General features: G+C 46.0%; 2 protein-coding genes across 10 annotated transcripts in view; both read left to right on the forward strand.

Moving 5' to 3' along the window:
* LOC119976126 (anosmin-1-like) overlaps nucleotides 1-3,238 on the forward strand; it is a 204,897-nt gene extending 201,659 nt beyond the window's left edge. For 2 of the 3 annotated variants that reach the window (XM_038816311.1, XM_038816313.1), the window contains one exon: nucleotides 322-3,238. The gene's annotated coding sequence lies outside the window, so the exon portion shown is untranslated. Of the gene's footprint in view, nucleotides 1-316 lie in introns of all 3 variants that reach the window. The other variant, XM_038816312.1, reaches the window with a different exon arrangement.
* A 16,727-nt stretch (nucleotides 3,239-19,965) lies between these two features.
* LOC119975896 (sentrin-specific protease 5-like) overlaps nucleotides 19,966-27,089 on the forward strand; it is a 39,139-nt gene continuing 32,015 nt past the window's right edge. For 4 of the 7 annotated variants that reach the window (XR_005462822.1, XR_005462824.1, XR_005462823.1 and 1 more), the window contains exons 1-2: nucleotides 20,114-20,318; nucleotides 25,483-26,992. Coding sequence is in view for 4 of the 7 variants with exons in the window: in XM_038815822.1 (XP_038671750.1) it covers nucleotides 20,214-20,318; nucleotides 25,483-26,992 (1,615 nt within the window). In the remaining 3 variants the exon portion in view is untranslated. Of the gene's footprint in view, nucleotides 20,080-20,113; nucleotides 20,319-25,482; nucleotides 26,993-27,089 lie in introns of those variants that run through there. The other 3 variants (XM_038815824.1, XM_038815823.1, XM_038815825.1) reach the window with 3 other exon arrangements.

Here is a 27,089-nt window from a genome sequence, read left to right on the forward strand (position 1 = left end):
TGTGTCACTTCAGATTTTCAGATTTCAGCAGGTACGTGAGGAAATATCTTTTCAAGGATTGCTGATCAGCTGACGTAACATATTCATCCTGAAAATATTGACCAGCCACTTTGTGCCTCCAAATGATTTTGAAAATTGAGTTTGTTTTACCCGCAATTGATCAAAGCCATGACAACTGCACAAGGGCACTCTCTGCATTTTCTGCAGTTTCATTTTGGGGGCTGATGTTTCGCAACGTACTTCTGTTTTATTTAATTGCAGCAGCAAGTAAAACTTACCAACCTACTTTGATACAAGTTTATGTGTTTTTTTTTACTACAGGTGCTAACCAAGGCAATCAGTCACATCCGGTGTAAAGAAACGCGCAACAAGAATGGAGTTTGAACAAAATCTGGATTCACCATTGGCAGTAAACAAAGCTGTTTCTGTTATAACAACAGTTATTTATGAGGATGCCTGAAAGATTGGACTTCCTGGATTTTGCACCTCTGTCAGTTTCATATGTTGTGTTTATTAAGATCTATATATTTTTCGCCCTTCACCAGTTCTTCAATGTATACTTGGCATTCACAGTTAAATATCCTGGCACAAATGTGTCAGAAAATCCAAAATTGAGGAAACAAGCTTGTGGCAATCTCTCATTAATTTAACGATTGCTGAGCGAAGAGGGGCTGCATATGTGATATTTCCCTTGACATCGCAAAGCAATCTTGTGAGACAAATCAAGCAGAGAGCTACCAATTACAATCTGAGGTAAAACACAGTAGAATATGATCTATGGGAATAGGTGTCATTGAATAAGCGAGTGAAAAGCTGCTAACTGTCCAAACTGCAGGTAAAGACAATGCCAAAGACAACTAGCTGTGTTTCCAGGAAAGCAAACTGAATGGACATGGGTTTTACAAGTGCGAGAGTCTCATGATCAGTTCTCTTCTTTAAGAAAAGAAAACTTATCATCTCCACTTCTGCTAACTGTAATAGCTGTCACAAGTCTGTCCTTTGCACTGTATCGGACTCGCTGCCCCTCAGGAAATTAAATCAAGAGAATAATGAACCACAGGAAGGCAGGGGGAGAGCAGGGTATTGCAATTTCTGTCTGAAAAGCAATAAAAGCTCTTGGATATTAACCTAACATTATATTGTGCTAGTTAGAGTTTGCATGTTTGCCACGGCAAAACTCTCAAGTCAAAATGTTCTGCAGGTCTTAGATTATCTTTGTCAGCGCTTTGTTTGGTGTGTTCTGAGTCACATGTATATAGGAAAATCAATTATCTCAAACTCGTAACATCTTTAACTTTCATAGAATGAGAGCTTCTTTTGGAAAGTAATTGGAATGCTAGATTCAATCCAGCATATTCATGCTCTGAGCATCACCTGAAGAGGGAGCAAGTTGGAAAATTAATCGTCTCATCCTGAATCCCTATTTCCTTCCCGCCTGGATCAACACTATGGGGTAGATCTTAGCTGAAGGAATAAGTCATCAAACAAGTGAGGAAGCAGCCCAACATTTGACACTAAATTTGCTAGCTGTTGAAGTCAAAGCAGTGTCTGGTTACTTTATATGTGTCCTTACAAGTACGACTGCAAAGCAGCATAATTTCTGTTGATCTGCAGATACATGAGTTATTTGCGAGAGTTGCCTTCTGTGCCACTTCATGAAATAGTTTCCAGAGATCAGCATTGAAACTTAACTGCGAGGGGCTTCAGCCAAGTCTCAAACTGACCCTGCACCTGTCAGATCCTCGGCTGCAGCTCACCGTGGATGTCCTTGCAGCAGCTGGCACCACTCTACATGTACATCTCTGTTAAACAAGATTGCAGTGCCTCTTTTTTGACAGTATTACACAAAGCGTAACATACTATGTCTGGGGAGCTTCTAAATAACATTTTAGCACAAAGGTTATTCAGGCATTCCCATCTCAAAGTTGTACCTGCAAGTATCCGCCTGCACATTCACCTTCGGGAACTGACGTCTTGCCACTATTGTACTGAAGTGCAGCAATTTCACTCCTCTGTTCAGATGCAGGAGTAGAGGTGCCAATAGGAGGGTAAGGAGCAGCTGTCAAGCAAGATGATCGGCATGGGTATCCTTCTCCCGGCTCTTCTCTTCCACCCAAACATGTCAGCTGGAGGATTCCCATTGGCTAGGGTCAGGGCAGACAAAAATTCTCATGGGAACATAAATCACAGCAGAAAGTAAATATCACTGAAGGCTTTTAAATCTGTGGCATTTCAAAGACTGTTTAGTCAATGGTCCACATATCAGACTTGGTGCTCAGCACACCCATGACGGCAAATGGAGCAGCACACTTCTCAAACCTTTTATATTATAAATGAAAGTCTTACATTTTTATAGTACCTTTCGTGATCTCAAGATATCACGTAGCTCTTTACACCCAATTGTTTTTATCTTCACACCCACATTTTTCCCCCTTTGGGGAAAAGTGAGGGGAGATGGTGGAAGGATTCTCCAGCTGATTATCAGCCAATGAAGTGTAATAACTGCTGTATTATGATAATGAAGCTTCCACAGAGGTCCATCTAGAAAATGGAACAGGACCGGTTTTAGCAGCAAGAGTTCTTTCTGATCTGTACATCCAGTTTTTTTCCTTTTAATCCAAATGCACAAAATATTTGATTCCCATATTTCTCCATCTCAATTTCTGCAGGGATTCCCTAATCTCCCTGGAGTATCTGCTGTTTATGGGAGTTGGGAACCCTGTAGAAACTCACCCCAATATCTATAACTCTACCTGCTAATTGCCTGTGAGGAAGAACTTGGATCTGTGGATGTGTTGCGCAACCCTTAACACAACATTGGGTTAAAACAGAAAACTGCTGGAAATTCTCAGCACCTGTGGAGAGAGAAGAAAATAGATGTTAACCTTTGTTGACCTGTAATGTTATCTCTGTTCCTCTCCCCATAGATGCTGCCTGGCCATCTGAGATTTCCAGAATTTTCAGTTTTTATTTCTGATTTCCAGTATAAAGATATTTTGTTTTTGCGACACGTTGGGTTCATAAACGCAAATATCCTCGCGTGTGAAGTTTTCATGCTTTAGGCAATCAACATCCAGTTTTGGCATGTTGGGTTAACCAGCTACATTCATTTGGATCATATTAGCATCTAACGTTAAGTTCCATCCTTCTTGAACAAGCTCTTTTAATAAAATTTTAATTATCACCAAACATCCTTTCCAGCTTGTATATATAAAAATAAAGATTTGTGTGTATTAACCATATTGGTATGTGTGATGAATGTTACACTGTCACTTGCAAGTCGATAATCATCGAGAGTTATTCCACTTTATCTATGGATATCCCCACTGTGATGTGAACTGTTTTTATGGATTTCACATGGAACCTCACATTTCCTAAACACTCTTATCCAGACTCTTATGTAGAAAACACTCCATGGTGGAATGCCTTGAAATAATGGGTAACACACGCTTATTTGGTATGACTTCAGGGCAATATTATCATATGTGGAGAGGAACTGAATGATAAAGCAATGGTGACTGCCCACTCGCTATACAGGATTGGTCTTCCATGTTCTTTGAATATAGATTACCATTCACTTACTACTTTTCCTATTTCCCAGCTTCACTGCTCGATAATCATTTTCATTTCATGGAATTGTTGAACAGTTACAGCACAGACGGAAACAATTTGTCCCGTTGACTTCATGCCGGCTCTTGGCAAAGCAATCCAGTTAGTTCCACTCCCCCACTCTGCTTGGTCCTGTACCTTTTCCCCCTTCATGTGCTTGAAAGTCGTTGTTGAAAGTCTCAATTGAATCTGCCTCCAATATCTTTTCACATCACTTTTGGCCCTTTTGCTAATTACTTTAAATGTGTCCTCTGGTTATTGACCTTTACACCAATGGGAACAGTTTCTTCCAATCCATTCTGTCCAGAGCCTTCATGATTTTATCTTCATATTCTTTGCTCTAAGGAGAACAATTACCTCCATCTTCTCCAAACTATCCGTGTAATTTTTTTTTTATGCGTTCCTGGGATGTGGGTGTCGCTGGCTGGGCCAGCATTTATTGCCCATCCCTGAGGATATTTAAGAGTCAACCACAGTGCTGTGGGTCTGAAGTCCCATGTAGGTCAGACCAGATAAGGACGACAGATTTCCTTCCCTATAGGACATGCGTGAACCAGATGGTTTATTACAACAATTGACAATGGTTTCATGATTTTTAATTCCCAATTTTTATTGAATTTAAATTTTACCATCTGCCATGGGATTTATACCCTGGTCCCCAAAGCATTATTACGCTGGATATCTGGATTACTAGTCCAGTGACAATACCACTATGCACTGCCTCCCCATGACCAAATGAAGTCCTTCATCTCTGGAACCATTGCAGTAAATCTCATTTGCACCATCTATAAAGCCTTCACATCCTTCTTAAAATGTAGTGCCCAGAATTGGACATACCACTTCATTTGTGGTCAGACTAGTATTTTGTAGAGGTTCGCCATAACAGTCATTCATGTATATCACTAAAAGGAATAGTTTTGCTGACTCCACTCTTTACCTTCCTTCAGTCTTTCACCACAACTGTCTGATTCTGATCACTTCCCCATCCATGCACCCTGCCACTTCCCCTTTTATTACATTAACTTCAACTTTCCTTTTATTACATTGACTTTGCTGGCAAAACTATCGTTAACACCTCTCTCCTGAACTTTCCGCTCTTCACTCCGTCAAGTCCAACCCTGGCTTTATCACCAAACCTGCCAACAAAGGGGGTGCTGTTGTCGTTTAGCGTGCTGACCTGTACCTCGCAGAGGCTGAGGGCCAACTCTCAGATACTTCCTCCTACCTCCCCCTGGACCATGACCAGACCTCTGAACATCAAGCTATTATCTCCAACACTGTTAGCGACCTCATTTCCTCCCAATGCCTTCCCCCTACGTCTTCCAACCTCATAGTCTCCCAACCCTGGACAGGCTGCATTTACCTACTTCCCAAAATCCACAAAAAGAACTGTCCCGGCAGACCCATTGTGTCAGCATGCTCCTGCCCGACCAAACTTATTTCCTCTTATCTTGACTCCATCCTCACTCCTCTGGTCCGTTCCCTCCCCACCCACATCCAGTATTCCTCTGATGCCCTGCATCATATTGACAGTTTCCATTTTGCAGGCCCTAACTGCCTCCTATTCACCATGGATGTGCAATCTCTCTACACCTCCATCCCACACCAGGATGGCCTGAGAGCTCTTTGCTTCTTTCTCGAAAAGAGGCCCGGACAATTCCCATCCACCACCACTCTCCTCCACCTGACTGTACTCATTCTATCTCTCAACAACTTCTCCTTTAACTCATCTCACTTTCTCCAAATCAAAGGTATAGCAATGGGTACCTGCATGGGTCGTACCTACCCTTGCCTTTTTATGGGGTATGTGGAACATTCCTTGTTCCAGGCCTACCCAGGTCCTGTCCCACAACCCCTTCACCGGTACATCGATGACTATTTTGTTGCCTTCATGCTCTTGTCAGGACCTGGAAAAATTCATCAACTTTGCTTCCAGTTTCCACCCCTCCATCACTTTCACCTGGCCCATCTCAGACACGTCCCTCCCCTTTGACCTTCCTGTCTCCATTTCCAGCAATAGACTACTTACTAATATCCATTCCAAGCCCACTGACTCCCACAGCTGTCTGGACTACAGCTCTTCGCACCCTACACCCTGTAAGGACTCCATCCCTTTCTCTCAGCTCGTTCACCTCCATCACATTTGTTCCGATGATGGCACTTTCCAAAGTGATGCTTCAAAAATGTGTTCCTTCTTCCTCAACCATGATTTCCCACCCACAATTGTTGAAAGAGCCCTCAACAGCGTGGGGTCCATCGCCCGTGCCACTACCCTCACCCCCTCCTCTCAGTCCCAGAACAAGGATAGAGTCCCCCTGGTTCTCACATTTCAACCCACCAGCCTCCGTATGCAAAGCATAATCCTCTGCCATTTTCACCAACTCCAGCGTGATGCCATCACCAAACACATCTTCCGTTCACTCCCCCTGTCAGCGTTCCGCAGAGACCATTCCCTCTGAGATAATCTAGTCTACGCTTCCACCATACCCAACATCTCTCCCATCACCTGTGACACCTTCCCATGCAATCGCAGAAGGCGTAACACCTGCCCCTTTACCTCTCCCATGCTTAACATCCCAGGCCCAAAACACTCATTCCAGGTTAAGCAGCGTTTCATTTGCACCTCTTTCAATTTGGTCTATTGCATTCGCTGCTCCCAATGTGGCCTCTATATTGGAGAAACCAAACGCAGAGTGGGTGATCGCTTTGCTGAGCACCTTCAGTCTCTGCGCATTCAGGACCCTGACTTTTCCGTTGCTTGCCATTTTAACACTAGACCCTGCTCCCATGCCCACATGTCTGTCTGTCTTTGGTCTGCTGCAATGTTCCAGTGAAGCTCAACGCAAACTGGAGGAATAGCATCTCATCATCTGGTTAAGCACGGCATTGAATTCAAGAACTTCAGATGATTAGCTCTACCCCACCTCAAACCCTTTGTTTTCATTCCATTTCATTTTAACTGTCTTTCTTTCTTTATATTCATATTTCGCCCTCCTATCTTATTCCCCCTCTCATTACCTTTTCTCCCTTTGCTTCCCCCTCTCCCCCCCCACAACTGTCACAGTTCACCCTCTGATGTTAGTTCCTCTGTTGTTTGGCCTTTCACACCTTTTATTCTCTCTTGGGAGTGCCATTAGCACTCTTTTTCCTTGGTTTCTGTGGCTATTATGAAATGAAATGAAATGAAAATCGCTTATTGTCACAAGGAGGCTTCAAATGAAGTTACTGCTAAACCAGCCCTACTCGTTTCCCTTGGTTTCTGTGGCTATGATTCATCTTTCATTCCCTCACCCCACAGTATAAATATTTCCCACTTACAAAGGGTCATCTGGACTCGTAACGTCAGCTCTTTTCTCTCCCTACAGATGCTGCCAGACCTGCTGAGATTTTCCAGCATTTTCTCTTTTGGTTTCAGATTCCAGCATCCGCAGTAATTTGCTTTTATCATTAACACTTTATCAAATGCCTTTTGGAAGTCACCATATTAACGGCTTTGCCTTCATCGGCCACCTCTGTTACCAGCTCTAAAGTTAATTAAATATGATTTTCCTTTAACAAAGCTCTTTCCAATTTGGACATTATTTAATCATGTACTTTGTCCATCAACAATGGGAACAAAATTGCCAAAACACCCCTGGGCGTGACTGCCAATTAGAGGGTAAAGAAAACATGACTGCAAGTCAGAAAGGGAGTTATGAGGAGGGGTATCTAAAAGCTTGGTTGTAGGTGAATTTTAAGGAATTGAACTGGTACATGTTCGGGAAAGGGGCAGAAGATGAGGAAAATTGAGTTGAGGGAAACTTCAGAGTGTTAAATAAATTGAAACGGCACTGCTCCCAATGAACCCATTCAAAGGTATTTCAAATACATGCAGGACAAATATATCAAAACAAAGCAGTGATCCCTTTTTTAAAAAAGAACTTTGATTTTGCTATATCTTCATCATATACTATTTTATATCATCTAGTCTATTCATTTGTTTTGCTTAGTGATGATTAATTGATATTTATACATTTTACATGTCGGCTTGTTGCTGTTTTGTGTATTTTTCCTGGACCTTTTATTTTCCTCGCAGAAACACGATGCCTGATCCATGACGTGTTCAGGTTTATGATACATATTCCTTTGTGTCCCTTTCATGTATGTAATTATTCTGACAATAAAGATACTTTGATAAAGTACAGACTACAAAATAAGCTGGTGTAAAATGGGTGAGGGAATGGGAAAGGTTTTAAAGTGCAGATAAATAAACATAAATGACCGTAATAGTCAGAGAGAAGGGAGAAAACATGCAGAGACAGATGGGTCTGTCTGTTGTTTAGAAGCACCAAGTTATCTTTGTCTGAAGTTCGAAAGTCACTGTAATAGCGCACACGAGGCCTATGGAATGGGAATGATTATCTTCCCTGTGGTCCTTGCGAAGTACAACCATTGCGCCACCATGCTGGCCATGCTCCACATTGAAGGAAGGACTGCAGAGAGCAGGAGGGAAGACCTGGAGGTCCGAGAAGGAAGTGAAAGATTGGTGACTCCGTGTTACTCCTTTGGAAATGTGAGTGCTTGGCACAGCCGAAGATCTGAAATTGTGCTCGGAAGGTGAAGCTAGAGTATACTGAGAGATCCAGAGGAAATGAATCTTGGGAAGCAAGATTGAAACTTTGCAAGGTGGCTCATTGTTGAAGTCAGATGTGTAGAAGCGACCTTTGGAGAGAATTCTCAGGCGAGATCTTCAAAGATGGAAATTGGAAACCCTAATGAGAAAGACAAAGTTTCTGTGAGATTTGTTGGCTCACAATGTGACAAACGTCTGCATGGGTGAAAAAGCCAGAGAATCAGGTTAGTTCGCAATTAACATTTATTCTGAGTGTGGTGTGTTCGACCACAGTTGACTTGTTAATTTACATGTACTTCACACTTAACCTGAATGTGTGAGTACAAGATGGATATTGTAAATTGTTTTACCTTTCTGAACTTGTATAGTAAAGGCAGCACGGTAGCACAGTGGTCGCACTGTTTCTTCACAGTGCCAGGGTCCCAGGTTCAATTCCCGGCTTGGGTCACTGGCTGTGTGGAGTCTGCACATTCTCCCTGTGTCTGCGTGGGTTTCCTCCAAGTGCTCCGGTTTCCTCCCACAAGTCCCAAAAGACCTGTTGTTAGGCAAATTGGACATTCCAAATTCTACCTCTGTGTACCCGAACAGGCGCCGGAATGTGGCAACTAGGGGATTTTCACAGTAACTTCATTACAGTGTTAATGTAAGCCTACTTGTGAGAATAAAGATTATTATTAAAAAAAAGTTTGTTTTGTTTGTTCCAAACCCATAAAATGTTGTGGCTGTATTCACTTAGTAAGTGTCTTGAATCTCAAACTATCGGGCTGGATTCTCCGTTATTGGGACTATGTCTCTTCGGTGGCGTCAAAACTGTGGAGTTTCACGCCTGAAAGACTGGCGTGAAAGGGCCACAAATTCCTAGCCCTGCAGGGGGCTAGCAGGGACCCAGCATAGATCTAGCAGCTTTTGATGCAGATACGGGCCCCCGCACTTCCAGGTCGGAGGCCGCGCATGCGCACAGCGGCGGCCTCCAGCGGCAGCGCCATCCTCCATGGCGGACACAGACCACAGAGCTGGACCCTAAAATAAACCCCCCGATGAGCCGCGTGCCTGACCCTCTCCGCCGCACAAACATTTCCCGGCCTCCTATAAGACCCCCACCCCACCCCGCCCTCCGATCGACCCGCCCGCGACCAGGGCTGCCGCAGACTAGGTCCGCAGTCGCCACACGAGTATCCCGATCAGCTAAACCACATTAGATCCACGCCGGCGGGACTTTGGCCGGTTGGCGGTGGAGAAGGGGGAATGGGCCTCCAGCAATGGCCCCAGGTAGGTCTGAGGCGGCACTGCATATTTCTTGAGTTCGCTGCTTTTTGATACCCGCAGAATCGGGGCCGGTCCCGATTTTTGCAGGGAAATGGATTAACCGCCCGCACGCCGGCCGTGATTTCAGTACCGGGGTGCAAAGAATACAGCCCTCTATCTAACCAGATCTCCCTCCACACCCGATGAGTGCACGATGGGGTGGCACGGTGGCACAGTGGTTAGCACTGCTGCCTCACAGCTCCAGGGACCCGGGTTCAATTCCAGCCTTGGGTGACTGTGTGGAGTTTGCATTTTCTCCCTGTGTCTGCGTGGCTTTCCTCCGGGTACTCCAGTTTCCTCCCACAGTCCAAAGATGTGTAGGTTAGGTGGATTGGCCATGCTAAATTGCCCCTTAGTGTCCAAAAGGTTAGGTGGGGTTGCTGGGTTACAGGGATAGTGTCAAGGTGTGGGCTTAAGTTGGGTGCTCCTTCCAAGGGCAGTTGCAGACACGATGGGCCGAATGGGCTCCTTCTGCACTGTAAATTCTATGATTCACCCACGATCTGGCCAGCATCATAACACTGTACACAACTGTTAATTTTACATATTTGATTTGGTGCTTAGAAGGGTGGGTCAATGCAAGAGGCTGATGAATTGAATGCTGTGGGTTATCCTCTATCATTAACATGATGGTCTGCTCCCTGGAGGGGATTTATAGATTGTGCTGGGGAAGGAATAGAGGCAGGTGGGTGGTGAAAGCAGCAGCGCAGACCAGCCTGCCTGTTTCCCATTGACATTCCTGCGAGCTTCATCAGGATGGGGGAAGCCAGCCCCTGGAACCTGTGCAATCCACGAATGAGTCAATCTCAGGTGGCTGAAGAGCTCATTGAAAGTATGTTAAGAAATATATTGCGATTTTGGTGGGGATTGCATGCTGGATCGGGGGCAGATCAGGTGAGGAGTCAGTCATGACCGCCCAAACAAATTAGGTGGATGCCATAAAATGAAGCTTCAGAGGGGCAGCCAGCTATTGGCACACTAATGTCATCAGGTCTGTGTAGATTGCAGAGGGAGTGTTCTGCATGCACAAGGGTAGTGCAGGGGTCTGTCATCCTCCTGGAATTTCAGAGGTATAAGAGGAAGAGGCCAAGGCTTTCAGATACAATTGGAAGGCCACCTGGGCACAAAGAAAGTAGCAGCTGGCAAACAGATTATAACTTCCAGATTTTGGGTCCGGTGCGGTGAGGAACAGTATCCTCTGTAGGAACGACAAAGCCCCAGATGTCAGGAGGATAGAGGACAGGGCTGAACCAGTGTCACAGGAGACTGTGACTCTCCAGGGAGATAGTCACAGAGATTTGCGTCCTTGTGGTGGCAAGCCTCACACCATGGAGCACAGCTCACCTTTTCCTGTCATTGGCATCAGTCTCACTGTGGCTTTCAACTTCTTTTCCTTTGGTTCCTTCAGCTGTGGACCTTAGTAATGTTCCATCAAAGGTTGCAAATACTGCATCTCACCTGTCACTGATGCCCTAGTTACAAGAGGACAGTATATTCAATTCCAGCCAGGCACAAATAACAGTGGATTTGGCCTTAATCACTGGATTCCTGCAGGTGAAGGGTATCATCAACTTCACCAATGTGACCACCAAGGCACCAGTTGACCGAGAGTACGATTCATCAAGGGCTTCCATTCCCTCAACATTCAGCTGGTCTGTGACCAAAAGAAGAGTTTCCTTCCTGTGTGTGCTCAATTTCCTGACAGCTATCATAACTCATCCTCTAGCAGTCCATGGTTCTGCAACACATCCATCCACCTTTCCCCCAAACTATGTTGATCAATTCTAGGGTCAAGAGTTATCCCTTGAAGAGATGGATATTCATCCCTTTATGAGAACCTGAGACAGATACCCAGATGCATTACAGCAGAGGCCATCTGCTCACTAGGATCGCCATCAAGCAGGCCATCAGGATTATGAAAATGTGTTTCCAGTCACTGGATCAGCTGGATGGTGCCGTACAGTACAGTCCTGTAATGATCTCACGCCTTTTGGTGGTCTGCTGCATGCTCCATAACATGGTCGTCTAAGAGACCTTGAAGACGGTGATGTGCTAGATCAAGAACACAAGAGTTAGGAACAGTTGTATGCCACTCTGCCCTTGGAGTCGGCTCCCCCATTCCGTAAAATCACAGCTGATCTGATTGTGGCTTCAACTATACTTTGCTGTCAAATTTTTTTTTTTAAACTCTACTTTGCTGACTCCTTGCTCTGCCCATGGTGGAGGCCGTGGCACTGTAGGTCAGGCCTGCCTCCAGGCAGGAAACACAAGTAGAAGAAGAAGAAGAACTGTCCTGCCTGATACCTCCATGATAATGGTTTCCAGCATTTCCTCAGGACAAATGTTAGACTAACTGGCCATAGGTTTCCTGGTTTCTATCTCCCTCTTTTCTTGAATAGAAGTGTCACATTTGCAATTTTCCAATCCACGAAGATCCTTCCAGAACCTAAGGAACCTTGGATATCACAGCCAATGCAATTACTATCACTGTAACCACTTCCTTTAGATCCCTAAGATGCAAGCTACCAGGTTCAGTCTTTCATTCTAATAGTTTTTCTGGTACCTTTCCCTTAGTGATTGTGATTCTAAGTTCTTTTTTCCCTTTTATCTCTTGATTTTCAAGTATTTCTGAGATTTTTTTTGTGTCTTCTACAGTGAAGACAAATACAAAATACCTGTCCAATATTCCTGCCATTCTCTTGTTTCTCATTTTTATTTCTCCAGCCTCACCCTCTAAGGGACCAAAACTCACTTTAGTTACTAATTTATTTTCAAAACATTTATAGAAATACTTACTGTCAGTTTTTATATTTCTAGTTAGTGATGTGTTAGGCAGGTTGGTTCGATGTGGACTGCACTTGATGCAGTCTGGCGAGAGACAGACCTCTAACACTGGAAAAGATCCAACACGATTTTATTCAACGACATAACTAATATACATGCTCAGCTGTGGGTCGACACTATACTGAACTGACTGGAGACCTGGTACTAGCCTGACCAGACTTACTAGCTACCGCATGGTGTTTGCACTGGCTAGCTTGTGGACTCTGACTGTCTCAGTGGCTGGGTCCCGAGAGAGCGGGAAACCTTGTCCCCTCTGGTTTTATAGTGGTAGTGTCCTGTCTGGTGATTGGCTGTACTGTGCTGTGTGCTTACTGGTCATCCTGTGTGTCAATCACTGCCTGTCTGCACCTCATTATATACAGGAGTGGATAATATGACATCTCCCCCTTTTTTTTTCTTTATTAGATAAATAAATATTAAGGTGTGCGTGCGGATATATATATATATATATAGATGTGCCTGACTATATATAAAAGGTGTCAAAATGAACGTATATACATAGGAAGGTGCCGATAGTGCAGATACATGGCAAACAAAACAATATTTTCAGAGGTCAAATCGATGAGGTCGCAAAATGTACAAAAGTACAGTCTATAGATTTAGTCTTTGTGGTGGGCGGCAAATTCTTGTTGACCGCCGGAGAGGTGGGTCAGGAGTCACCTGTGCTTGGATAGGCGGGATCGCTGCCATCGTGGTGGTTGCGGGGGCCAGCAGGATTGCTGGCAGGTCGGTGGCCTCGTGGTAGGGTACATCCGGAGGAAGCCTTGTGGGCGGCGGGGCACTTCAGTCAGGTGGCGGGCGTGGAATATCAGTGCCCGTCTGTTGCGCCGTAGCAGGGAACCATCAGCCATGCGGACAAGGAACGATCTTGGGGCCACTTGTTTGATCACCACAGCTGTGGCTGACCAGCCGCCCTAAGGCAACTGGACACGAACATGATCAGTTGGGACCAGCTCGGGTAGATCCGTGGCATGAGCATCGTATGTGGCCTTCTGTTGGGTCCGTGACTGCTGCATTTTCTGTACAACCGTGAGGTGGTCAAGGTCTGGAACATGGATGGCTGGAACTGTGGCCCTCAGAGTGCGATCCATGAGCATCTGCGCTGGAGACAACCCAGTGGACAGTGGGGTTGCCCTGTATGCCAGTATCGCCAGGTTGAAGTCGGAGCCTGAATCTGCAGCTTTGCACAGCAACCGCTTTACAATATGGACCCCTTTCTCGGCCTTCTCATTTGACTGCGGGTAGTGGGGACTGGAGGTTGTAGGACTGTGCAAAATCAGACCATTCTTGGCTGTAAAAGCAAGGACCGTTGTCACTCATTACCGTGAGCGGTATCCCATGCCTGGCGAATGTTTCTTTGCAGGGTTTGATCACTGCCTTTGACGTGAGGTCGGACAGTTTCACCACTTCTGGGTAACTGGAGAAGTAGTCGACCAGGAATACGTAGTCACGCCCCTTGGCGTCAAAAGGTCGACACCGACTTTGGACCACGGAGAGGTCATGATCTCGTGTTGCTGCAACATTTCTTTAGGTTGAGCTGGCTGAAACTTTAAAAAAAAAAATTTAGAGTACCCAATTCATTTTTTTTCCAATTAAGGGGCAATTTAGCGTGGCCAATCCACCTAGCCTGCACATCTTTTGGAGTTGTGGGGGCGAAACCCACGCAAACACGGGGAGAATGTGCAAACTCCACACAGACAGTGACCCAGAGCCGGGATCGAACCTGGGACCTCGGCGCCGTGAGGCAACAGGGCTAACCCACTGCGCCACCGTGCTGCCCAGCTGGCTGAAACTTTTGACAGGTAGGGCAGTTGAGGACTGTGTGGCAATGTCCTGGCTTATGCCCCGCCAATAGACCATCTCCCGAGCTCTGCATTGGCATTTCTCAACCCCAAGGTGACCCTCATGGTGTTGGCCGAGCACCATAGCTTGCATGCTCTGAGGGATCACGATCCTGTTGAGTTTCAGGAGGATGCCTTCCACCACTGTCAGGTCTTCCTTTACATTGTAGAACTGGGGACATTGTCCCTTCTGCCAGCCATTGGTAAGGTGCTGCACCACACGCTGCAGCGGAGGATTCTTGGCCGTCTCCTCACGAATTTGGACCACCCGTTCATCAGAGGCCGGAGGGTTGGTAGCACACAACTGCACTTGCGCTTCTATGTGGCAGATGAAGTCACTTTGTTCACACGGTGTGGTAATGGACCGGGATAGGGCATCTGCAACGATGAGCTCTTTGCCTGGCGTATAGACAAGCTCAAAGTCGTAGCGGCGTAGCTTGAGAAGAATTCGCTGTAACTGAGGCGTCATGTCATTTAAATCTTTCTGGATAATGTGGACTAGAGGCGTGTGGTCCATTTCTACCGTGAATTTTGGCAGGCCATAAACGTAGTCTTGAAACTTGACTATCCCTGTCAGGAGGCCCAGACATTCCTTCTCAATCTGGGCATACCGTTACTCAGTGGGCATCATGTCCCTGGAGGCTTACGCCACTGGAGTCCAGGACGAGGAGTCGTCTCGCTGGAGGAGCACCGCCCCAATGCCGTCCTGGCTTGCATCAGTTGATATCTTGGTTTCCTTGGTTGGGTCGAAGAGCGCTGGAACCGGGGCTGTGGTGAGCTTCGCTTTCAGCTCACGCCATTCCTCTTCATGCGTGGGCAGCCACTGGAATTCTGTCGACTTCTTGACGAGATAGTGGAGGGCCATGGTGTGGGGTGCCATATTGGGAATGAATTTCCCGAGGAAGTTGACCATCCTGAGAAAGCGGAGGACTGCCTTCTTGGCCTCCAGGGTCTTCATGGCGTTGATCGCCTAGACCTTGTCGACATCTGGCCGCACACCCTGCTGCGAGATGTGGCCGCCTGGGAACTTTATATCCGATTGACCAAGTGAGCACTTGGCCCTGTTGAGCTGGAGACCATGTTCATGGATTCTCTGGAATACCTTCTTGAGGCGAGCGATGTCTTCCTGGGGCGTTGTGGACCAGATAATGACATCATCAACGTATACTCCCACCCCCTCGATGCCCTCCATCATCTGTTCCATGATGCGGTGAAATACTTCGGATGCAGATATGATCCCAAAAGGCATCCGGTTGTAGCAGTAGCGGCCGAACGGGGTGTTGAACGTGCACAGCTTGCAACTGGACACGTCCAGCTGTATTTGCCAAAAGTCCTTGGAGGCGTTCAGCTTTGTAAAGAATTTGGCATGAGCCATCTCACAGGTCAACTCTTCACGTTTTGGTATCGGGTAATGCTCCCGCATGATGTTGCGGTTTAGATCCTTAGGATCAATGCAGATTCGAAGCTCCCCTGACGGCTTCTTGACGCAGACCATGGAGCTGACCCAGTCTGTTGGCTCTGTGACCTTCGATATGATGCCCTGGTCTTGGAGGTCCTGTAATTGCTTCTTCAGACGATCCTTGAGGGGTGCCGGCACCCGACGTGGTGCATGAATTACAGGGGTGACGTTCAGCTTGAGCAGGATTTTATATCGGTATGGGAGCATGCCCATTCCATTGAATACGCTGTGGTACTGCGTGATGATGTCATCTATATCAGCTTGGAAATTTCCATCAGGCGAGGCCGTCGCCGGTGACGATGACATGGTGTGGACTCACTGAACCAGGTTCAGGAGCTTGCAGGCTCGAGCACCGAGCAGGGATGCTCTGTCAGGCCTGATGATTTCAAACCGCAGCGTCGCCTTGATTGCCTTATTGGACACCCCTAGTTGACACAAACCACTGGCAGCTATGGCATTGCCATTGTAGTCAAGGAGCTGACAGGCCGGTGGAAGAATACTTGGTCTGACGCGGATGGTGTCGAGATCGGATTTCGAGATGAGGTTCGCCGATGTGGCGGTATCCAGTTTGAACCCGATGCGAACCTTGTTAACTGTGAGGACCGCACACCCCTCGTCGTCGAGATCCACACTGAGGATCTAGAGGTGCTTCGCCATTGTGGTGGAGGGCAGCCCATGCGTTGTTATGATGCCCACCCGGTGTAGGGACTTGAGGCACTCAGCGTCAGGGTCTGTTGGGCTGATGGGATCGGAATCTGGCATGCCTTGTTGTATTGAGCGGACACTTCTGCGCCGCAGCTGGGATCGCTGGCTGCTGAGCGGTGGAGCAGATCTGCAAAGGGCTGCGTAGTGGCCAAGCTTGCCACACTGTAGACACTGGCGTCCTTTTGCCGGACATTGCCACGGAGCCACAATTTGGACACAACATGGCGCCAACGTCAGCGCTTTCCGTGCGCCATTGTGCATGCGCAGTGTGGTCGATCGACGTACGCACCTGCGCAGTCGGGTCGTCGGTCTCATCGTGCATGCGCAGGGACCTGGGAAAAGTGCGCGAATCGGCCACTCTCCTCGATGCTCAGGCCTTGCATCCATGCGATGGCCTGCACCCGTTCCGCCTCGTGGGAGGCCAGCTTTGCAGTCTCTGCTGCCCTGATGTGGGAGTAACGATTCTTAGCATGTTCATGGACAATGCACGTCTCGATAGTGATAGTGAGGGTCAACGGCTTGACTTTCAGGAGCTGCTGGCGAAGGGAGTCGGAATGGACCCCAAAAACGATCTGATCCCGGATCATGGAATCAGTTGTCGAGTCATAGTTACATGACTGCGCAAGGATGCGGAGATGGGTCAAGAAGGACTGGAAAGGTTCATCCTTACCCTGAAGCCTCTGCTGGAAAACGTACCGTTCAAAGCTCTGATTCACCTCAATGTCGCAGTGGCTGTCGAATTTCAGCAGGACTGTTTTGAATTTCGTCTTGTCTTCGCCTTCAGCGAACGTAAGGGAATTGTAAATGTGGATGGCGTGGTCCCCCGCTGTGGAGATAAATAGCGCGATCTTCCTGGCATCCGATGCGGACTCGAGGTCGGTGGCCTCGATGTATAAGAGGAACTTTTGCTTGAAGATCTTCCAAGTGGCGCCGAGGTTGCCAGAAATGCGGAGCTGCGGAGGAGACTGGATGTTTTCCATTTCACCGGCTGGCTGCTTGCTGGTCAATGCTGATTCACTCGAGGTAGGTCCCTCAATATCAGTATCACTCTGGTACCATAATATGTTAGGCAGGTTGGTTCGACGTGGACTGCACTTGATGCAGTGTGGCGAGAGACAGACCTCTAACACTGGAGAAGATCCAACATGATTTTATTCAACGACATAACTAATATACATGCTCAGCTGTGAGTCAACACTGTACTGAACTGACTGGAGACCTGGTACTAGCCTGACCAGACGTACTAGCTACCGCATGGTGTTTGCACTGGCAAGTTCGTGGACTCTGACTGTCTCAGTGGCTGGGTCCAGAGAGAGCGGGAAACCTAGTACTCTCTGGCTTTATAGTGGTAGTGCCCTGTCTGGTGATTGGCTGCTCTGTGTTGTGTGCTTACTGGTCATCCTGTGTGTCAATCACTGCCTGTCTGCACTTCATTATATACAGGAGTGGATAATATGACAGTTAGTTTTGTCCTATAATCTAATTTCCCCTTTATATTATTTTAGTTATCCTTTGTTGTTTTTTAAAATATGCCCAATCTTCTGACCTACCACTAATCTTCTCAGTGTTATACACTTTTTCTGAAAGTTTGATTCTATCCTTAACTTCCTTATCCATAAATGACCCAGCTGCTTCTTTCTCATTGAGTCTTTCTTTCTCAATGGAACATATTTTTGCCAAGAGTTATGAAATATCTCTTTTAATGTCATCCATTCTTCTCTAATACCCTACCTTTAACCTATTTTCCCAGTTTACTTTAGCAAACTCCATTATTCATACCTTTTTATTTGTCTTTATTTAAGTTTAAGACTTAAGTCTTAGGCTCACACTTCTCACTTCTCACCCTCAAACTGAATGTGAAATTCTGTCATGTTATGAAAGCACCTTCCATGGCCATTAAGTCCTGAAGCCGGATATTAAACCCAGAACTTCTGGGCTAGAAGTAGGGACTCTACCACTGCACCACAAGACCTCCCTTCTTAATACCCTTACCCAACTAAAATCTGTCAATCTCAGTTTTGAAATGTTCAATTCGCTTATCCTTAATAGCTTTTCAAGGGAGAAGGTTCTACATTCCCATTACCCATTTTGGAATTCAGCAAATTGTTAATACTCTTGTAAGACTGCACCCTGGATACAACAGTTTCTAATAACACCTGGGTCATTCAAGCTATGAGCATGATCCAGTGTCAAAGAACAGAGTTATAAGGGAATATTACACTATTCAGCACAGAAATGAGCAGCGGGGAAATAATCCTCACTTCAGTGATACAAGTCGCACGGGTGGCACGGTGGCAGAGTGGTTAGCACTTTTGCCTCACAGCACCAGGGACCTGGGTTCAATTCTGGCCTTGGGTGATAATCAGTGTGGAGTTTGAACATTCTTCCTGTGTCTGGATGGGTTTTCTCCAGGTACCCCAGTTTCCTCCCAAAGATGTGCAGATCAGGTAGATTAGCCATGAACAATGTACGGGGTTACGGGGATAGAGCAGTGAAGTGGGTCCAGACAGGGTGCTCTTTTGGGGGTCGGTGCAGGCTCAATGGGCTGAATGGCCTCCTTCTGCACTGTATGGATTCTATTAAGATAGTAAACAGTACTGAAACATAAATATGAAACAAGAGTGCAAACTAAACCAGGAGAGAAGAACAAAGACACACTGTAATATGTGTATGTTAAAGAATACAAAGGGTCAACAATAAGATGTTAGTACTTGTCATCACCAGATGGCGATAAGGAGTAATCATATAAATATCATGTGCGGGCAGCACGGTGGCACAGTGGTTAGCATTGCTGCCTACGGCGCTGAGGACCCGGGTTCGAATCCCGGCCCTGGGTCACTGTCCGTGTGGAGTTTGCACATTCTCCACGTGTCTGCGTGGGTTTCACCCCTACAACCCAAAGATGTGCAGGATAGGTAGATTGGCCACTCTAAATTGCCCGTTAATTGGAAAAAATAATTGGGTACTCTTAAAAAAAATTTTAAAATAAATATCATGTGACTCCCAGGATTCTGGGAGGTGGTTAGGCGTGAGGTGGATTAGTTGAATAGCATAGAGTCCTGATGGAAGAGATATTGTATTGTTTTATTTAATAACTTATTCCTTATTGATGGTTTAGAATCTATAACTTAGTAAATAAATCAGCTTTGTTCAATAACTCAGCTTGATGTTCTTTATCAACACTATGTTCTCAAGACACACTGATAGACCCAACATCACACACACACAGCTCAAACTAATAAATGCACATTTAGATGTTGGGAAGATTTTCATATTAAGGGTGATGAATAGAAAGTCAATTTTAGTTAGGCTAATGATTAATTTAAGAAGAATTTGAATGCTGTGTGAGTGGACTGTAAGATCGTTTTGAAAGGATGAACTGTATGGTTGGCCTTCTTCCTCTGTGACATTGAAACAGATGATGGCTATTGTTTGTTATCTATTCTTCCAGACTGGTTAAAATGCATTGTCCGCTGGTCCTGCAGGGGGCGTGCTCTCCTGGAGTCGCGGTCGGTACCATCTTGCTGTCCACCGGCGGATCGTTGTTTCTGTGGATGACGCATGAATGGCGCGCCGCGCGCCGGGGGTGGGCGGGGCGTGGACACGTGCGCGCGCCGGGCTCTGGGGCTGGAGGGCGGAGGGACACATGGCGGCGGCCTGGGGGCAGCGCCGGAGGAAGCGGCAGTGGTAACGGCTGTGCTCAGGTAACGGTGACGCTCAGAGTCCCCTCCCCCGGGAAGGGACCGGGAAGCCGGCTCTTGGGTATCAAACTGCTGAAGGAGGCCACGGAGCTGCGGGTCCACTACACGGCGCTAGGGAGCTGGCCTGGGGAGAGAGGATGCAGTCAGGCCCCCGGATGAGGGGATTTGGGCCGTGTCGAGAACTCTGGAGGTGGGGAGAGTGGACAGAGCTCCAGATGGGGAGCGTGGACAGATCTCTGGAGGTGGGGAGAGTGGACAGATCTCTGGAGGTGGGGAGCGTGGACAGATCTCTGGAGGTGGGGAGCGTGGACAGATCTCTGGAGGTGGGGAGAGTGGACAGATCTCTGGAGATGGCGACAGTGGACAGATCTCTGGAGATGGGGGACAGTGGCGAGATCTCTGGAGGTGGGGAGAGTGGACAGATCTCTGGAGATGGCGACAGTGGAGAGATCTCTGGAGGTGGGGGACAGTGGAGAGATCTCTGGAGGTGGGGACAGTGGACAGCTCTCTGGAGGTGGGGAGCGTGGACAGATCTCTGGAGATGGCGACAGTGGAGAGATCTCTGGAGATGGCGACAGTGGAGAGATCTCTGGAGATGGGGTCAGTGGAGAGATCTCTGGAGATGGGGACAGTGGAAAGATCTCTGGAGATGGGGACAGTGGACAGATCTCTGGAGGTGGGGAGAGTGGACAGATCTCTGGAGGTGGGGAGAGTGGACAGATCTCTGGAGGTGGGGAGAGTGGACAGATCTCTGGAGATGGCGACAGTGGACAGATCTCTGGAGGTGGGGAGAGTGGACATATGGGCAGCACAGTAGCATTGTGGATAGCACAATCGCTTCACAGCTCCAGGGTCCCAGGTTCGATTCCGGCTTGGGTCACTGTCTGTGCGGAGTCTGCACGTCCTCCCCGTGTGTGCGTGGGTTTCCTCCGGGTACTCCAGTTTCCTCCCACAGTCCAAAGATGTGCAGGTTAGGTGGATTGGCCATGCTAAGTTGCCCTTAGTGTCCAAAATTGCCCTAGTGTTGGGTGGGGTTACTGGGTTATGGGGATAGGGTGGAGGTGTTGACCTTGGGTAGGATGCTCTTTCCAAGAGCCGGTGCAGACTCGATGGGCCGAATGGCCTCCTTCTGCACTGTAATTTCTATGTAAATATCTCTGGAGGTGGGTAAGTGGACAGAGCGCTGAAGATGGCGAGAGTGGACAGAGCTCGAGATGGGGAGAGTGGACAGAGCTCTGGAAATATGGGGGAAGTAGATAGAACTCTGGCGATGGGAGAGTGGACAAAGCCCTGGAAATATGGGGACAGTGGACAGAGCTTTGGAAATATGGGGAGAATGGACAAAGCCCCGGAGATGGGGAGTGTGGACAGAGCCCTGGAGGTGGGGAGAATGGACAGAGATCTAGAAATATGGGAAGAGTGGGCAGAGCTCTGTAAATATGGGAAGTGTGGACAGATATTGTATAAAGTGCTGGTGATGGGTCTGGGGGAAATTGAAATTAGAGAGTCTTGGAGTTTCTGGGGACAGGATGCTGGGTGGCTCGATAGTGTATCGGGGCCAGCAGATATTGGGGTTGGGTATGAATAGCGTAGAAGCCCTGGATGTAAGAGGAATGATCCACTGTGCGTGCATCGAGGAGCCTGCCGATAGGAGAGAGGCTGCACGGCTTGTGGGCTGCAAGTTCAGTGTGCATGGAATGTCAGAAATATAGGGGGAGTGTGCACAGCGTGCAAAGCGAGAGCCGGGATTGGGGATGGGGATGGGGATGGGGATTGGGGGGGGGGGGGGGGCATGCACACTGTATGCAGAGAGCCCTGAAAGTCGGAGGCACAATGCATAGCGTGTGTGTGTGTGGAGTGTCCTGAAGATGGGGGTGCACCGGCAGGGGGGAATGCATGGATCTGAGTGGTGTGGTTTTGGGTGAGAGTGAAGATGACTGTACAGAAGGTTCTGCATTGATATCTGCTGCATACTTGCTTTACAAACAATGGGTCAAATTGTGTCCTGTGCTGTATGATTCTGTGATATAGACTTAATAAGAATATCAAATATTTAAGTCTGGTTCCCACAGTGAAGTATGAAGATATGGTAAAATGAGTAGAAAAACTAAAATTTAAATTCTTTCTGTAATCTTAACAATCACATGCCCAACTTCCCAGGCCAGTCAAAGTTATTTGCTTGTTTAGATAGCAGGCAAGTATTTGTTTTCCACTTCAGGATTTCTGCCTTATTTGTAAAAAAAAAAGCAACAATGGGAGCTGTTGGAATGTCTTATGGCAGCATTGCTTGTGTGATGGTTCTTTAACTTATAGGAAGTTGGTTTGAAGAATGTGTGGTTTAAGTACTCATCTTTCACTTTTTTTTTAAATTTAGATTACCCAATTATTTTTTCCAATTAACATAGAACAGTACAGCACAGAACAGGCCTTTCGGCCCTCGATGTTATGCCAAGCATTGTCCGAAACCAAGATCAAGCTATCCCACTCCCTGTCATTCTGGTGTGTTACATGTGCCTGTCCAATAACCGATTGAAAGTTCGAAAAGTGTCCGACTCCACGATCACAGCAGGCAGTTCATTCCACACCCTAACCACTCTCTGAGTAAAGAACCTACCTCGGACATCCCTCCTATATCTCCCACCCTGAATCTTATAGTTATGCCCCCTTGTAACAGCTACATTCACCCGAGGAAATAGTCTCGGAACGTCCACTCTATCTATCGCCCCTCATCATCTTATAAACCTCTATTAAGTCGCCTCTCATCCTCCTCCGCTCCAAAGAGAAAAGCCCTAGCTCCCTCAACCTTTCCTCATAAGACCTATCCTGCAAACCAGGCAGCGTCCTGTTAAATCTCCTTTGCACCCTTTCCAATGCTTCCACATCCTATAGTGAGGTGACCAGAACTGCACACAATACTCCAAATGTGGTCTCACCAGGAATTAAGGGGCAATTTAGTGTGGCCAATCCACCTACTCTGCACATTTTTGGGTTGTGGGGCTGAAACCCACGCAGACACGGGGAGAATGTGCAAACTCCACACGGACAGTGACCCAGAGCCGGTGTACTCGTCTTTCACCTCTCACACTGGCTTTCCTTCCAGTCTGAGCCAAAGCATCAGGTCTAAGAACCGAGCCAGGTCCGTGAGCTGGCTACATGTGGGGAAACCTGGATCTGCTCCATGTGAACAGCACGACAAGATAAATTAAACCAGCTGTGGTTCTGGTCTGCGAATAGTGGATATCTATTTAGCACAGCATTTTCCAAGGATATTGCTTTGTGAACATTAAGATTTTGTCATAGGTGGTGATCTTCGGCCACAATAAGTTCACAAACCGTCTAGGGATCAAAGAATATTCAACTATCATAACACTCCAAGAACATAATATGTTTAATGAATATTTCCTATCAATGCCAGGCAGTAATAAAATATGCATGATTACTTTCAAAATTGAAATGGCAATAGAATTAACTGGATAGACAGTAGACTGTTGATTAACCAGATCATGTAATAGACTGAAATAGGCATCCGGAATAAAGCATTGTACTTGGAGCTCATTGTAACTAAATTTGAGAATGAATTTTGTTTAACCAGAAAGAAAATTCTATAAACTATTTTTTACGTTTTCCAAATAACTCTAATGTTTCTGAAACATTCTTATTTTTAATAACTCACTGTCCAGCTAACTCTCGTAGAACATTTCATAGAATCTTATGCACAGAAGGATTCCCATCATGTCATTATTTCTAAAAGAAAATACAGACCCAAAGCACCGTAACAATGCATTTTCTGGTGAAAATGTTTGTCCCTCATCTTAAACTATGGCTTTTAAAAAATGTTAAAAGGCTGAGCCTTGTATTTTAACAGTGCCACTTGTTGTTTTTCTGTCCAGATTTTCAGGCGGTTTTGGTGTTCACGTAAATGAGTGCTTCATTTCTGCTGCCATTATTCCAATGCTGCAAGTGGCCCTTTATAATTATGTTTAATTTTAAATGTTTGCAGCCAGTTTTATTTTTTATACTTTAGATGGTTGCACACAGCTTGCTCGCCTTCTGTAACTAGCCAAAGCACAGTATGCCTGAGACAAAAATATGTATAATATCTGCTTTTGAACTCGGAGAAAGATGAAACCTAGATTGAAATCCTGCCGAAACTGACTTTGAAAGTCACTTCTGATTGCAAATTATGGATCCTTCTTTAAATAAGTTTGGAGTCTCAGTCCAGTTCCAAATTAGCACAAAACTGCCCTGAATATAACACTAACTAGCAACCTTATCTGGAAAAGGAAATGGGGTAGGGGAAATAGACTGGTGCAATAGATGGTACTCTTTTCAAGTTGGAGCGAGACACAGAGAGATTTACTCTGCACCTAGCTGTGCTGTGACTGCAGTTGGATGCCTGAAATGGGTAGAATTCTATTCCCATCACTAAGAACCACATATTCCAATGAGGTATTAAACTGAGGCTCCATCTGCCCCTTCAGATGGATCTTATAGATTCCATACCGATGTTTATCCTTTGCCAAACACCACAGATTATGGGAGCTGGCTGTGTGCAAATTGGTTGTTTAATTTCCCTACAGTACAACAGTGACTATACTTCAAAAGCTGTAAAACACTTTGAGACATCCTGAGGCCATCAAAAGCAATATAAAAATGCAAGTCTTTTTCGCTGGGTGGGATTTTTCATGGAGTGAATTTATAGTGCATCTGTAGTTCTTAACTATTACTAGTGCAGTTTGCACAGTGGTTTAACAAAGTTCTCCCGATGACAGCCCATTCATTTTTCCAGGGAAGAGGGTTCCTTGAAAAGATGAGAAACCGCAACTTGATTTCCAATTGGAATGGAGAACAATTGAAACTCACAGCACTCGAGATAACTATCTGAAACCTTTCAAGAATGTGGTTGACGGCAGCAATTTGCATGCCTGCTCTCTAGGATGGACAACATAAGGCACAATTGATAGATGTAGATGTAGTGATAGGGTACAGATAATTAATAAATAAAATTGGTGGGAGTAATTTGCTCAAATTCACTTTTAAACCTCCGATTAAGCGCAAAAGACAGACTACAAGTAAAGTTTCCTTTTTCCCAGATTGACCATTCTTTTGTGTGACTAATACAGCCAGTTTATTTTAACGTTTTGTGCTGTGGGTCCCTGGTGGTGAGATGTGGGTTACGATTATCAATACTTATTTCCTGTAGGATCCATGAAACCAATTAAGAAATCAGATTAGAGCTTCATCCTTCGGTTTGGGCTGAATTCCAACTCAGATGCCAGATTTTAATAGGCCACCACATCAGCTATATCTTTCCAAAGAAGATGTTTAATCTCACTGTACTCGTTCTGATAGTTAAGAAATTATTTTCAATGTATACTTTAAAGTTTTATTTTCCTGTTTCCTCAGCCAGACTGTCAGACTATGAAGGAGCACAGCAATGGCAAATGCTGTAAAAGATTCGTGAGGGCAAATCTTAGAGAGCAACTGCGATCCCACCACAGCAAATGGAAGCAACTGGAAGGCTCGCTGTGCTCCCAAAGACAGTTTTATTATCAACAGAAGCAACGTCTGTGGCTGTCAATCAGGAAAAAACGGGTCAGGTCCGTGCTAAGAAAAGCGCTTTTGGATTGTCAACAGTGCAGATCTGTGAAAGACACCAAATGTTTGAAGGCGACACAGAACGAAACTGCATTGTTGAACTCGAACATCAATGACGTACCAACCGAGGAAACATGTACAACAACCGTGGCACCCCATGAGGAAGGAGAGAGTAAGGGACATGAAATATGTGAAGTTTGGAACAGCAATGCTGTAGCCCCAGATTCTGACTGTAAATCAATTTTATATTGTAAAGCAGTCTCGAGAGATCTAACTGCACCTGCCAAGGTAACTTGCCCCAAATCCCAGCAGCAGAACAACAGTGGGCTTCGAGGCAAGATTATAAATCAGAAGCTACTAAATGGTTATAAAAGAATAGACTTCCAAGGGAGCAAAGATTCTGTGAACAATTTCCCGTGCAAAACAAAGCGGCAGCTGAAAGGGCACAAAATCTGTCTGCTCTACAGGAAATCGTCTCTCTTTAGCTTCCATTATAGAATATTTAATAGTCAAAACAGGCGGAAAAAATCTATCAGTCAAAAGCAAGAGAAGCTAAACTGGGTGCAATCTTCAAATTCAAAAAAGGCTGGCCAATGTTTGGATAAAATGGCATGTGATATGACTTCTCTGGCATCTCCCAAAGGTGAGGATTCCAACCAAAACGTGCAGTTTACTTCAGATCAAGCTCAGAATAGTGGTACATCAGAGACAATGAAACAAGACAAGAATTCCTGCCTGTCGAATTGCTGTAAAGTTTCACTTTTACCCCTTGATGAAAGAATGGACATTTCACAAACGCAGGAGGGAAATGCTGATTTTGTTTATTCAAGTGAAAAGCCTGTTGAAAATAATCAAACAGTTGACAAAATCTCAAAAACATTGTTCCCTCCCTTGAGCCCTCTTGGATTGGATACTAGTACCAACCAGCTTATGGGTGCAGATAAGTGGCCGAAAGCCGACGGGACATCCCAGTTATTTACTGTCTCACAGGGGAGACTTTCAAACCAAACCCCAGTCTGTGAAGGGGAGATGCAGGTCATCGATGCCATAATGGACTCGAGTCCTGTATCATGTAGACACACAAACACTTCTTCTCTTAATGAATCTGGCCAGTCAGTATGTTTGCAAAGTGGTGAGCCATGTCCTGTGCTTCAACCGCAGCTGATGGACCACATTTACTATAGATCTACCAAGGAACAAACTGAGCACACATTGGTGAGGACTGAACTGCCTGCTAGAAGTCTGGCCGAAAAGGGAAAGGAGAATGAATCTCATACCTGCTCTGTTGCCAGTGAACAATTAATATCCTGTATTCATGGTACAGTTGCCGGTTTAAGAAAACCTTTTCTATTTCTTTCTAAGATTATACTACTTTTTAAAAGAATAGTTTGATGAGAAATATAGAAATTAATCAG

Source organism: Scyliorhinus canicula, chromosome 13 (assembly GCF_902713615.1).
Source record: "Scyliorhinus canicula chromosome 13, sScyCan1.1, whole genome shotgun sequence".
NCBI lineage: Eukaryota > Metazoa > Chordata > Chondrichthyes > Carcharhiniformes > Scyliorhinidae > Scyliorhinus > Scyliorhinus canicula.